Source organism: Chiloscyllium plagiosum, unplaced genomic scaffold, assembly GCF_004010195.1.
Source record: "Chiloscyllium plagiosum isolate BGI_BamShark_2017 unplaced genomic scaffold, ASM401019v2 scaf_2059, whole genome shotgun sequence".
Classification (NCBI taxonomy): Eukaryota; Metazoa; Chordata; class Chondrichthyes; order Orectolobiformes; family Hemiscylliidae; genus Chiloscyllium; species Chiloscyllium plagiosum.
Window position 1 is genome coordinate 8,415 of NW_025214355.1, and position 13,204 is coordinate 21,618.

At 54.2% G+C, this 13,204-nt stretch overlaps 1 protein-coding gene across 1 annotated transcript in view; it reads right to left on the minus strand.

The window, feature by feature from the left end:
* Positions 1-6,055: 6,055 nt before the first annotated feature.
* Positions 6,056-13,204, minus strand: part of LOC122547872 (serine/arginine repetitive matrix protein 5-like) — a gene marked incomplete at its 5' end in the record, with an annotated part of 25,271 nt that continues 18,122 nt past the window's right edge. The window contains one exon of the mRNA XM_043686444.1: positions 6,056-7,497. Coding sequence (XP_043542379.1) covers positions 6,324-7,497 — 1,174 coding nt within the window. The remainder of the gene's footprint in view (positions 7,498-13,204) is intronic.

Genomic DNA, 13,204 nt, shown 5'->3' on the forward strand with positions numbered 1-13,204 from the left:
TGCCCCTCACTAACACACAGCAGGGACTGTTTAAAGTTAACCATCACCCAACACCAGGTTAGAGTCCAACAGGTTTAACTGGAAGCACTAGCTTTCGGAGCGACCCTCCTTCATCAGGGGGTTGTGGGGCAGGACCATAAGATATAGAAGGTGCCCCACAACCCCCTGATGAAGGGGCAGCGCTCCGAAAGCTAGTGCTTCCGATTAAACCTGTTGGACTATAACCTGTGTTGGGTGATTTTTAACTTTGTACACCCCAGACCAACACTGGCACCTCCAAATTGGAACTGTTTAAGACTGCATCCTTTCTGCCCGTCCAATCCCATCTTCTTGCCGTTACTGAGTGGTCAATGAGAGGCTGAGACACAGAAGAATAAAAACAGAATTTTTATTAATGTCAATATTATATATAACTTGTGGTAATACAGATTCTGAATTCAGTGTGGACAGTGACTATATGGTGTACTGTGTATGAGATACAAGTTCTGAATTCAGCTGTGTGTGATACAGATTCTGAGTTCACTGGTTACAGTTACTATACAGTGTGCTGTGTGTTATATACAGGTTCAGAGTTCAGGGGGTACCTGACCCAGTGAAAAACAATGAAATCTCAGGTTAAAGCTGACAGCCAGTGGGTGAGATCGTGAGGTCCATCTCCTCACTCATCGAGAATTTCTACATCCATTATCTCCTCAAAGACTTCCTTCACTTTCTCCCATGCTCCTTCCACTCGTTCAGTGATGCTGTGATCAGGAAATACAGAAATAGGTTCATCAGTGCCACATCCAACAGGGTCATACATTACTCACCCTGAGAGACTCACTTCCAGCAGCTCACCCTTGTTCCACATCACAGGCTCCCAGCTTGTGGTTAGAGAGCTCACTCAGTTCCTCGCTCTCCTTTACTTTATTCTCAGGGCCCGGGCATCGCTGGCTGGGCCCAGCATTTATTGCCCTGTCCCTAGTTGCCCCCTTGAGAAGGTGGGGGTGAGCTGCCTTCCTGACCCGCTGCAGTCCGTGTGCTGTGGGTTGACACACAACGTCCCTGAGGGAGGGAATTCCAGGATTCTGACCCAGTGACAGTGAAGGAACGGGGATATATTTCCAAGAGTCTAGATTAGAGTGGCGCTGGAAAAGCACAGCAGTTCAGGCAGCATCCGAGGAGCAGGAAAATCGACGTTTCGGGCAAAAGCCCTTCATCAGGAATATATTTCCAAGTCAGGATGGTGAGTGGCTCGGAGGGGATCTTGCAGGGGGTGGTGTTCCCATGTGTCTGCTGCCCCTGTCCTTCTAGACGGAAGTGGTCGTGGGTTTGGAAGGTGCTGTCTGAGGATCTTTGGTGAGTTTCTGCAGTGCATCTTGTAGACAGTACACACTGCTGCTACTGAGCGTCGGTGGGGGAGGGAGGGGATGTTTGTGGATGTGGTGCCAATTAAGCGGCTGCTTTGTCCTGGATGGTGTCAAGCTTCCCGATTGTTGATGGAGCTTGTATCCATCCTCAAGGCATAAGTTAGGAGTGTGATGGAATACTCCCCACTTGCCTGGATGGGAAAACTCCTGGAATTCCCTCCCTCAGGGCATTGTGGGTGAACCATCACCTTCTCAAGGGACAACTAGAGACAGGTAATAAATGCCGGGCCCAGCCAGTGACGCTGATAGTCTTTGAATGAATGAGAAATCAGCTGTTTGAGTTCTATATTTCTCTATCTGTCTGAGTGTCTGTCAGTCTGTCTCAGTCTGTCTATCTGTCTGTCTATCTGACTCTGTCCTGTCTATGTATCTGAAAAATGTGTTACTGGAAAAGCGCAGCAGGTCAGGCAGCATCCAAGGAGCAGGAGAATCGATGTTTCGGGCATGAGCCCTTCTTCAGGAATGAGGAAAGTGTGTCCAGCAGGCTAAGATAAAAGGTAGGGAGGAGGGACTTGGGGGAGGGGCGTCGGAAATGTGATAGGTGTCTCTGCCTGTCTGTCTCTCTCTCTGCCTGTCTGTCTCTCTCTCTGCCTGTCTGTCTCTCTCTCTGCCTGTCTGTCTCTCTCTCTGCCTGTCTGTCTCTCTCTCTGCCTGTCTGTCTCTCTCTCTGCCTGTCTGTCTCTCTCTCTGCCTGTCTGTCTCTCTCTCTGCCTGTCTGTCTCTCTCTCTGCCTGTCTGTCTCTCTCTCTGCCTGTCTGTCTCTCTCTCTGCCTGTCTGTCTCTCTCTCTGCCTGTCTGTCTCTCTCTCTGCCTGTCTGTCTCTCTCTCTGCCTGTCTGTCTCTCTCTCTGCCTGTCTGTCTCTCTCTCTGCCTGTCTGTCTCTCTCTCTGCCTGTCTGTCTCTCTCTCTGCCTGTCTGTCTCTCTCTCTGCCTGTCTGTCTCTCTCTCTGCCTGTCTGTCTCTCTCTCTGCCTGTCTGTCTCTCTCTCTGCCTGTCTGTCTCTCTCTCTGCCTGTCTGTCTCTCTCTCTGCCTGTCTGTCTCTCTCTCTGCCTGTCTGTCTCTCTCTCTGCCTGTCTGTCTCTCTCTCTGCCTGTCTGTCTCTCTCTCTGCCTGTCTGTCTCTCTCTCTGCCTGTCTGTCTCTCTCTCTGCCTGTCTGTCTCTCTCTCTGCCTGTCTGTCTCTCTCTCTGCCTGTCTGTCTCTCTCTCTGCCTGTCTGTCTCTCTCTCTGCCTGTCTGTCTCTCTCTCTGCCTGTCTGTCTCTCTCTCTGCCTGTCTGTCTCTCTCTCTGCCTGTCTGTCTCTCTCTCTGCCTGTCTGTCTCTCTCTCTGCCTGTCTGTCTCTCTCTCTGCCTGTCTGTCTCTCTCTCTGCCTGTCTGTCTCTCTCTCTGCCTGTCTGTCTCTCTCTCTGCCTGTCTGTCTCTCTCTCTGCCTGTCTGTCTCTCTCTCTGCCTGTCTGTCTCTCTCTCTGCCTGTCTGTCTCTCTCTCTGCCTGTCTGTCTCTCTCTCTGCCTGTCTGTCTCTCTCTCTGCCTGTCTGTCTCTCTCTCTGCCTGTCTGTCTCTCTCTCTGCCTGTCTGTCTCTCTCTCTGCCTGTCTGTCTCTCTCTCTGCCTGTCTGTCTCTCTCTCTGCCTGTCTGTCTCTCTCTCTGCCTGTCTGTCTCTCTCTCTGCCTGTCTGTCTCTCTCTCTGCCTGTCTGTCTCTCTCTCTGCCTGTCTGTCTCTCTCTCTGCCTGTCTGTCTCTCTCTCTGCCTGTCTGTCTCTCTCTCTGCCTGTCTGTCTCTCTCTCTGCCTGTCTGTCTCTCTCTCTGCCTGTCTGTCTCTCTCTCTGCCTGTCTGTCTCTCTCTCTGCCTGTCTGTCTCTCTCTCTGCCTGTCTGTCTCTCTCTCTGCCTGTCTGTCTCTCTCTCTGCCTGTCTGTCTCTCTCTCTGCCTGTCTGTCTCTCTCTCTGCCTGTCTGTCTCTCTCTCTGCCTGTCTGTCTCTCTCTCTGCCTGTCTGTCTCTCTCTCTGCCTGTCTGTCTCTCTCTCTGCCTGTCTGTCTCTCTCTCTGCCTGTCTGTCTCTCTCTCTGCCTGTCTGTCTCTCTCTCTGCCTGTCTGTCTCTCTCTCTGCCTGTCTGTCTCTCTCTCTGCCTGTCTGTCTCTCTCTCTGCCTGTCTGTCTCTCTCTCTGCCTGTCTGTCTCTCTCTCTGCCTGTCTGTCTCTCTCTCTGCCTGTCTGTCTCTCTCTCTGCCTGTCTGTCTCTCTCTCTGCCTGTCTGTCTCTCTCTCTGCCTGTCTGTCTCTCTCTCTGCCTGTCTGTCTCTCTCTCTGCCTGTCTGTCTCTCTCTCTGCCTGTCTGTCTCTCTCTCTGCCTGTCTGTCTCTCTCTCTGCCTGTCTGTCTCTCTCTCTGCCTGTCTGTCTCTCTCTCTGCCTGTCTGTCTCTCTCTCTGCCTGTCTGTCTCTCTCTCTGCCTGTCTGTCTCTCTCTCTGCCTGTCTGTCTCTCTCTCTGCCTGTCTGTCTCTCTCTCTGCCTGTCTGTCTCTCTCTCTGCCTGTCTGTCTCTCTCTCTGCCTGTCTGTCTCTCTCTCTGCCTGTCTGTCTCTCTCTCTGCCTGTCTGTCTCTCTCTCTGCCTGTCTGTCTCTCTCTCTGCCTGTCTGTCTCTCTCTCTGCCTGTCTGTCTCTCTCTCTGCCTGTCTGTCTCTCTCTCTGCCTGTCTGTCTCTCTCTCTGCCTGTCTGTCTCTCTCTCTGCCTGTCTGTCTCTCTCTCTGCCTGTCTGTCTCTCTCTCTGCCTGTCTGTCTCTCTCTCTGCCTGTCTGTCTCTCTCTCTGCCTGTCTGTCTCTCTCTCTGCCTGTCTGTCTCTCTCTCTGCCTGTCTGTCTCTCTCTCTGCCTGTCTGTCTCTCTCTCTGCCTGTCTGTCTCTCTCTCTGCCTGTCTGTCTCTCTCTCTGCCTGTCTGTCTCTCTCTCTGCCTGTCTGTCTCTCTCTCTGCCTGTCTGTCTCTCTCTCTGCCTGTCTGTCTCTCTCTCTGCCTGTCTGTCTCTCTCTCTGCCTGTCTGTCTCTCTCTCTGCCTGTCTGTCTCTCTCTCTGCCTGTCTGTCTCTCTCTCTGCCTGTCTGTCTCTCTCTCTGCCTGTCTGTCTCTCTCTCTGCCTGTCTGTCTCTCTCTCTGCCTGTCTGTCTCTCTCTCTGCCTGTCTGTCTCTCTCTCTGCCTGTCTGTCTCTCTCTCTGCCTGTCTGTCTCTCTCTCTGCCTGTCTGTCTCTCTCTCTGCCTGTCTGTCTCTCTCTCTGCCTGTCTGTCTCTCTCTCTGCCTGTCTGTCTCTCTCTCTGCCTGTCTGTCTCTCTCTCTGCCTGTCTGTCTCTCTCTCTGCCTGTCTGTCTCTCTCTCTGCCTGTCTGTCTCTCTCTCTGCCTGTCTGTCTCTCTCTCTGCCTGTCTGTCTCTCTCTCTGCCTGTCTGTCTCTCTCTCTGCCTGTCTGTCTCTCTCTCTGCCTGTCTGTCTCTCTCTCTGCCTGTCTGTCTCTCTCTCTGCCTGTCTGTCTCTCTCTCTGCCTGTCTGTCTCTCTCTCTGCCTGTCTGTCTCTCTCTCTGCCTGTCTGTCTCTCTCTCTGCCTGTCTGTCTCTCTCTCTGCCTGTCTGTCTCTCTCTCTGCCTGTCTGTCTCTCTCTCTGCCTGTCTGTCTCTCTCTCTGCCTGTCTGTCTCTCTCTCTGCCTGTCTGTCTCTCTCTCTGCCTGTCTGTCTCTCTCTCTGCCTGTCTGTCTCTCTCTCTGCCTGTCTGTCTCTCTCTCTGCCTGTCTGTCTCTCTCTCTGCCTGTCTGTCTCTCTCTCTGCCTGTCTGTCTCTCTCTCTGCCTGTCTGTCTCTCTCTCTGCCTGTCTGTCTCTCTCTCTGCCTGTCTGTCTCTCTCTCTGCCTGTCTGTCTCTCTCTCTGCCTGTCTGTCTCTCTCTCTGCCTGTCTGTCTCTCTCTCTGCCTGTCTGTCTCTCTCTCTGCCTGTCTGTCTCTCTCTCTGCCTGTCTGTCTCTCTCTCTGCCTGTCTGTCTCTCTCTCTGCCTGTCTGTCTCTCTCTCTGCCTGTCTGTCTCTCTCTCTGCCTGTCTGTCTCTCTCTCTGCCTGTCTGTCTCTCTCTCTGCCTGTCTGTCTCTCTCTCTGCCTGTCTGTCTCTCTCTCTGCCTGTCTGTCTCTCTCTCTGCCTGTCTGTCTCTCTCTCTGCCTGTCTGTCTCTCTCTCTGCCTGTCTGTCTCTCTCTCTGCCTGTCTGTCTCTCTCTCTGCCTGTCTGTCTCTCTCTCTGCCTGTCTGTCTCTCTCTCTGCCTGTCTGTCTCTCTCTCTGCCTGTCTGTCTCTCTCTCTGCCTGTCTGTCTCTCTCTCTGCCTGTCTGTCTCTCTCTCTGCCTGTCTGTCTCTCTCTCTGTCTGTCTCTCTCTCTCTGTCTCTGTGTCTGTCTCTCTCTCTCTCTCTATCCTCCTCTCTCCCTCTATCCTCCTCTCTCCATATCTCCGTCACTGGCTCTCTGTTCCTGTGTGTGTTGAGATTAATTATGGTGCAGTGTCTCTGACCTTTCCAGGATATCTGGGATTTCTGCCGATCTCTTTATCCGTTTGATGAAGTGATTAGCCGTGCCTTTGTTCAGGTAGAATTCTGTAAAGAGACAGACGTGGATGTTGAGTGCTGAGGGCCTGGAGCTCGCACACTCCCTGAGGCCAAACCCTGCTCCTGGGAGAGGGGGTGTGCAGGAGACATATCCTGATAATTGCTCATCGCAAATACCCATCCTTCAGCTGTCAGAGAGGGCCCAGTCTGAGCTGTGACAGTGGGCCAGGTCTGGGCTGTGAGACTGGGCCTGGTCTGGGCTGTGAGACTGGGCCTGGTCTGGGCTGTGAGAGTGGGCCAGGTCTGGGCTGTGAGTCTGGGCCTGGTCTGGGCTGTGACACTGGGTCAGGTCTGGGCTGTGAGTCTGGGCCTGGTCTGGGCTGTGAGTCTGGGCCTGGTCTGGGCTGTGAGTCTGGGCCTGGTCTGGGCTGTGAGACTGGGCCAAGCCTGGGCTGTGAGACTGGGTCCTGTCTGGGCCCGGCTTGGGCTGTGAGTCTGGGCCCAGACTGGGCTGTGAGTCTGGGCCCGGCCTGGGCTGTGAGTCTGGGCCCGGCTTGGGCTGTGAGTCTGGGCCTGTCCTGGGCTGTGAGTCTGGATCCGTCCTGGGCTGTGAGACTGGGCCCGGTCTGGGCTGTGAAACTGGGCCCGGTCTGTGCTGTGAGACTGGGCCCGGTCTGTGCTGTGAGACTGGGCCCGGTGTGGGCTGTGAGTCTGGGCCCGGTGTGGGCTGTGAGTCTGGGCCCGGTCTGTGCTGTGAGACTGGGCCCGGTCTGTGCTGTGAGACTGGGCCCGGTCTGTGCTGTGAGACTGGGCCCGGTGTGGGCTGTGAGTCTTGGCCCGGCCTGGGCTGTGAGTCTGGTCCCGGTGTGGGCTGTAAGTCTGGGCCCGGTCTGGACTGTGAGTCTGGGCCCGGTCTGGACTGTGAGTCTGGGCCAGGTCTGGACTGTGAGTCTGGGCCCGGTCTGGGCTGTGAGTCTGGGCCCGGCCTGGGCTGTGAGTCTGGGCCCGGCCTGGGCTGTGAGACTGGGCCCGGTCTGGGTTGTGAGTCTGGGCCCGGCATGGGCTGTGAGACTGGGCCCAGCCTGGGCTGTGAGACTGGGCCCGGTCTGGGCTGTGAGACTGGGCCCGGCCTGGGCTGTGAGTCTGGGCCCGGCTTGGGCTGTGAGTCTGGGCCCGGCCTGGGCTGTGAGACTGGGCCCGGTCTGGGCTGTGAGACTGGGCCCGGTCTGGGTTGTGAGTCTGGGCCCGGCATGGGCTGTGAGACTGGGCCCGGCCTGGGTTGTGAGACTGGGCCCGGCCTGGGCTGTGAGACTGGGCTTGGTCTGGGCTGTGAGACTGGGCCTGGCCTGGGCTGTGAGTCCGGGCCCGGCCTGGGCTGTGAGTCTGGGCCCGGCCTGGGCTGTGAGACTGGGCCCGGTCTGGTCTGTGAGACTGGGCCTGGTCTGGGCTGTGAGTCTGGGCCCGGTCTGGGCTGTGAGTCTGGGCCCGATCTAGGCTGTGAGACTGGGCCCGGCCTGGGCTGTGAGTCTGGGCCCGGCCTCAGCTGTGAGACTGTGCCTGGCCTGGACTGTGAGTCTGGGCCCAGTCTGGACTGTGAGTCTGGGCCCAGTCTGGGCTGTGAGTCTGGGCCCGGTCTGGGCTGTGAGTCTGGGCCCGGCCTGGGCTGTGAGACTGGGCCCGGTCTGGTCTGTGAGACTGGGCCCGGTCTGGGCTGTGAGTCTTGACCCGGCCTGGGCTGTGAGTCTGGGCCCGGTCTGGGCTGTGAGACTGGGCCCGGTCTGGGCTGTGAGTCTTGGCCCGGCCTGGGCTGTGAGTCTGGGCCCGGCCTAGGCTGTGAGTCTGGGCCCGGCGTGGGCTCTGAGAGTGGGCTCAGTTACCCATAATCCCCAGTCACTCAATGACTGAGCACCCACAGCGTCAGACGTCTGGATGGTATACTCCTCGGGGGGGAGTTGGTGTGTACTCAATGGGCTGGAGGGATTCTCTGATTCACAGTCAGCTGTCTGCTTCCCGTTATCTCATTAATTATCCTCCGCTGGTCTGGAATGCAGGACCTTTCACATCAGGCCCAGGACCCCAAGTGAAGGGCCCGAGCTGAGATGCAGTGGCGGTTGCCGTGGAGACTTGCCCCCCCCCCCGCCCCCCCCCCCACCCCCGTTGCCCCCTTTCTCACATGACATCTTCCCTCCTCTACCGCCCCCATCTTCCCTTCCCTTCAGATTCCCAAACCCCACACTCACCCTCACAGCTGCCCCGGGGAAATCAGGACAATTTCCAAGCCTCCAAATGAGGTCACCCTCGGAGAAGCTCTGCCCAATCCCCTCGTCTATCCCTCATGGAACTGACTGGTCCAGTGTTAGTTAGCCTCTGGATGGTGCATCTCTCTTTCTCACAGGGTCACATCTTTATTGAATAGCTCTGTAGGAGTCTGACACCCCCATACACACTGACCCACCTTTCATAGTGTCATAGAGTCAGAGAGATGTACAGCATGGAAACAGGCCCTTCGGTCCAACCCGTCCATGCTGACCAGATATCCCAACCCAATCTAGTCCCACCTGCCAGCACCCTCCCAACCCTTCCTATTCATATACCCATCCAAATGCCTCTTAAATGTTACAATTGTACCAGCCTCCACCACATCCTCTGGCAGCTCATTCCATACACGTACCACCCTCTGTGTGAAAAAGTTGCCCCTTAGGTCTCTTTTATATCTTTCCCCTCTCACCCTAAACCTATGCCCTCTAGTTCTGGACTCCCCCACCCCAGGGAAAAGACTTTGTTTATTTATACTATCCATGCCCCTCATAATTTTGTAAACCTCTATAAGGTCACCACTCAGCCTCCGACGCTCCAGGGAAAACAGCCCCAGCCTGTTCAGCCTCTCCCTGTAGCTCAAATCCTCCAATCCTGGCAACGTCTGGGTTACCTTCGTGAGCACTGCCTTTATTTAGTTTAAAACACTGGTCTCAGACCCACAGGTCTCCCTTTCAAACTATTACTTTGTGATTGCTGTCTCCTAGAAGCTCCTTTACCAATGAGTTATTGATTAATCCTGACTTGCTGTGTGTGACAGGGACTGGAATAAGCCGCTCCTCTAGGATGAAGGCCTTATCTTACGAGGGGAGGTTTGGGAGTGTACCCATTGGGAGTTGAGAGAACGAGAGGTGATCTCACAGAAACATGGACAATCCAAAGGGGACCTGGCTACAAGGATATTGCGTTCCCCTCGTCAGGGAGTCTGGAACTAAAGGACAGGCTTTAAAAATAACGGTCTCCCAGTGGAGATGAAGGTGGAGAGGATGCTTTCTCTCTCAGAGCTCTTGTCGTGTGAAATGTTTTCCCTCAGAGTGAGGCAGGGTCATTGAATATAGTCAGAGGTGAGTCCAACAGATTTCTGATCAACAGGGAGAAGGCTACAGGGAGGATAGGGCGATACGATGGGCCAAATGGTCTCCTTCTGTACCATTAAAGGGGAGCTCAGGCCCCAATCAGATAAGCCATGATGTTATCGAATGGCCGGGCAGGGTAGAGGGACTGAATGGACTCCCCTAATTCCTTTGTTCTTCTGAGTGTTAGCTGAGAAACCACGGGTCTCTCTGACAGAGGACAGCACCTGGTTTTAACTTTCAGGGATTCCAGCTACACGCGCACACAGGCCATTCAGCCCGTCAGTGCATCCTCCTGCCCCACTCACACCTCGATCTGCCTTCCCTTCCACCTCACCTGCTTGTCCAGCTTCCCCTGAACTGTATCTGGATCAGGGGAACCCAATGAAATTCCACGGGATGGACGGCTGTCCGAAACAGGAAAGGGGTAGACCATTCGGCCCCTCCAGCCTGTTCTGCCATTCAGTCGGACCATGGCTGATCCCACATTCCTAGCGTCCCCTTTCCTGCCCTTTCACCTTGATTTCCCGACAGATCAAGAATCTCTCGGTCTCAGCCTGAAATATCCACAAGGACACTGACCTCCACAGCTCCCTGTGACGAGGAGTTCTGAGAGAAGGGATTCCTCCCCACCTCAGCCTCCAGTCGGTGCCCCTTTATTCTGAGCCAGTGCCCTCTGGCCCTCGACTCTCCCATGAGGGGAGACACCCTCCCAGCATTGACCCTGCCGAGCCCCTCAACACTCCTAAATAAAAACTAAAGGAAATGTGGAAGCTGGAAATCAGAAACAAAAACCAGAAATTGCTGGAAAAGCTCAGTGGGTCTGGCAGCGTCTGTGGAGAGAAATCCAAGTTAACGTTTGGGGTTCGGTGTCCCCTTCCCCAGAACTGGGCAGGTGCTGCCAGACCCACTGAGCTTTCCCTGAAAGAGTGTGACATGTTTGAATGAGATCACCCCTCGTGCTTCTAAACTGCAGGGAGTCGAGTCCCAACCTTTGCTCACAAGACAATCCCTCCATCCCAGGGATCATCGTGAATCACTTCCAATGGAGGGAAACCTTTTCCCCAAAAAAGGGAACCATGACTCTGAGTGATGTGACTGAGTCCCACTGCGCACTCGGGTCCACTGTGAGAAATGGGTGCTTGTAGCAAGTGTGTGATCCTATCCCTAATTACCCCTGCTCGGGGCATCTCAGGGGGTGGTGAAGAGTCGCCCACATTGCTGTGGGTCTGGAGTCACGTGTAGGCCAGACCAGGTAAGGGTGGCAGTTCCCATCCCCTGAGGGACATTAGTGACCCAGATGGGGTTTTCTGACTAATCGATGATGAGTTCATGGTGACCATCATGAGCCCCTGATTCCAGAGTGATTCATTGAATTGATAAACCTCTCTCTGCCCTGATAGGGTTATTCCAGGGCATTACCCCACCCATCGCTCAGCTCTGGCAGGAGGACTTTTAACTGAGATTAGAACCCCTACAGTTTGGAAACAGGCCATTCAGCCCAACAAGTCCACTAAAACCCTCTGGAGAGTAACCCACCCAGACCCATTTCCCTACATCTTTCCCCTGACCTAACACGGTGAGCAATTTCCCCTGGGTGACCCACCTAATCTTTGGACAGTGGGAGGAAACCCACGCAGACACGGGGAGAATGTGCAAACTCCACACAGTCAGTCGCCCAAGATGGGAATTGAACCCGGGTCCCTGGCGCTGTGAGGCAGCAGTGCTAACCACTGAGCCGGCGTGCTGATGACAGGGTTGTGGTTGTACAAGCTGATTGGACAGAGGGTGAATATACAAACCTGGCTGTTTGGCACCCTCCAATTGGTCAGAAGCAGCTGTAAGAGAGAGGATTGGGTTTGTTAGTTTGGTGATAGTAACAGCAGGAACAGACTGTTCTCTGAGCTGAGGAGGCAGACGCAGGACCTGAGATAGTCACAGTGCAACTGGAGGCCATTCAGCCCAGTGGCAGTCTCCTGCCTTTTCCCCACAGCCCTGCTCACCATTTCCATCCGATAACCATCCCATACCCTCTCAAGTCCCTCGAATGAACCTTCCTCGTCCATATTTCCAGGGAGTGCATCCCAGACACTAACTGCTGGGGGCGACTCCCAGCGCCAGGGACCCGGGTTCGATTCCAGTCACCTCGGGCGACTGTCTGTCTGGAGTTTGCACATTCTCCCCGTGTCTCAGTGGGTTTCCTCCCACAGTCCAAAGATATGCAGGTTAGTGGGGTTGGCCATGGGGAATGCAGGGCTACAGGGATAGGGTGGGCCTGGGTGTAGGTTAGATTTTCTTTGTTCATTCATGAGATGTGGGGGTCACTGTCCAGGCCAGCAGTTATATTAGGCCATCCCTAATTACCCAGAGAGCAATTGAGAGTCAACCCCATTGCCGTGGGTCTGGAGTCATGTGTAGGCCAGACCAGGTAAGGATGACAGTTTCCTTCTCTAAAGGACATTTGTGAACCAGATGGGTGTTTCCAAAATTGACAATGGATCCATGGTCATCAGGAGATTCTTAATTGCAGATTTTTGTTGAATTAAAGTTCCAGCATGTGCTGTAGCAGGATTCGAACCCAGGTCCCCAGACCATTGCCTGGGTCTCTGCATTAACAGCCCAGTGATAATACCACTAGGCCACCGCCTCTGAAGATGGGCTTCACATTGGTTTCACAGGTTGATAAAGGGGAAACAGGGAATGTAATACATTTGGATTTTCAAAGACGCTGCACATTAGGCTCCTTAACAAGTGAAGAATATTCAGCGCTGGGGATTGCACATCAGCATGGAGATGACCGGCTAATGAATAGAGTTGGGATATTGGGATGGCAGGATGTAGCTAGTGGAGTCCCCCAGGGATCAGCACTGGGCACCAAGAGCTGAAGGGCCTGTACTACACTGTATCGTTCTATGCTCTGTGGAGGGTTGGTGTGGACTCAATGGGCCGAATGGCTTATTTCCATACTGCAGGGATTCTATGAAATCCTATTCTTCCTTTTAAAGTGCATAATCTCACATCCCCCACACTATGTTCCATTTACCAGGTTTTCCCCCAATCATTTAACCTGCCCACAACTCTCTGCAGATTCGGTGTGTTATCCTCACCTCTCTCTTTCCCACTTACGTTTCAGTCGTCTACAAACTTGATGATAATACATTCACTTACCTCGTCCAATATAAATTGTAACTAACTGTGGGCCCAGTGCTGATCCCTGGGGCTCTCCACTAGCTACATCCTGCCATCCCAATATCCCAACTCTATTCATTAGCCGGTCATCTCCATGCTGATGTGCAATCCCCAGCGCTGAATATTCTTCTCTTGTTAAGGAGCCTAATGTGCAGCGTCTTTGAAAATCCAAATGTATTACATTCCCTGTTTCCCCTTTATCTACCTTTGTTGTTGTAATAGGTTTGCTGGGCATGTTGTTATTTCCTTGTTGTTCCGTTATGTTTAGGATGCGACGTGTAGCGAGAGGGGCAATGAGGTTGCTGCCTCTTACCCCACCCCGCTACCCGCGGGGGATGTGAGGTCAAAGCTGATGTGCTGGTTCCCTTGGTGTGTTCGACCGAGTGTGGCATCAAGGAGCCCTGGAAAAACTGGTATCAGTGGGTATCATGGGGCAAGCTCTCCGCTGGTTAGAGTCAGGCCTGGCACATAGCGAGATGGTTGTGGTTGTTGGATGGTCAGTTATCGAGTCATAGAGATGTACAGCACGGAAACAGACCCTTCGGTCCAACCCGTCCATGCCGACCAGATATCCCAACCCAATCTAGTCCCACCTGCCAGCACACGGCCCATATCCCTCAAAACCCTTCCTATTCATATACCCATCCA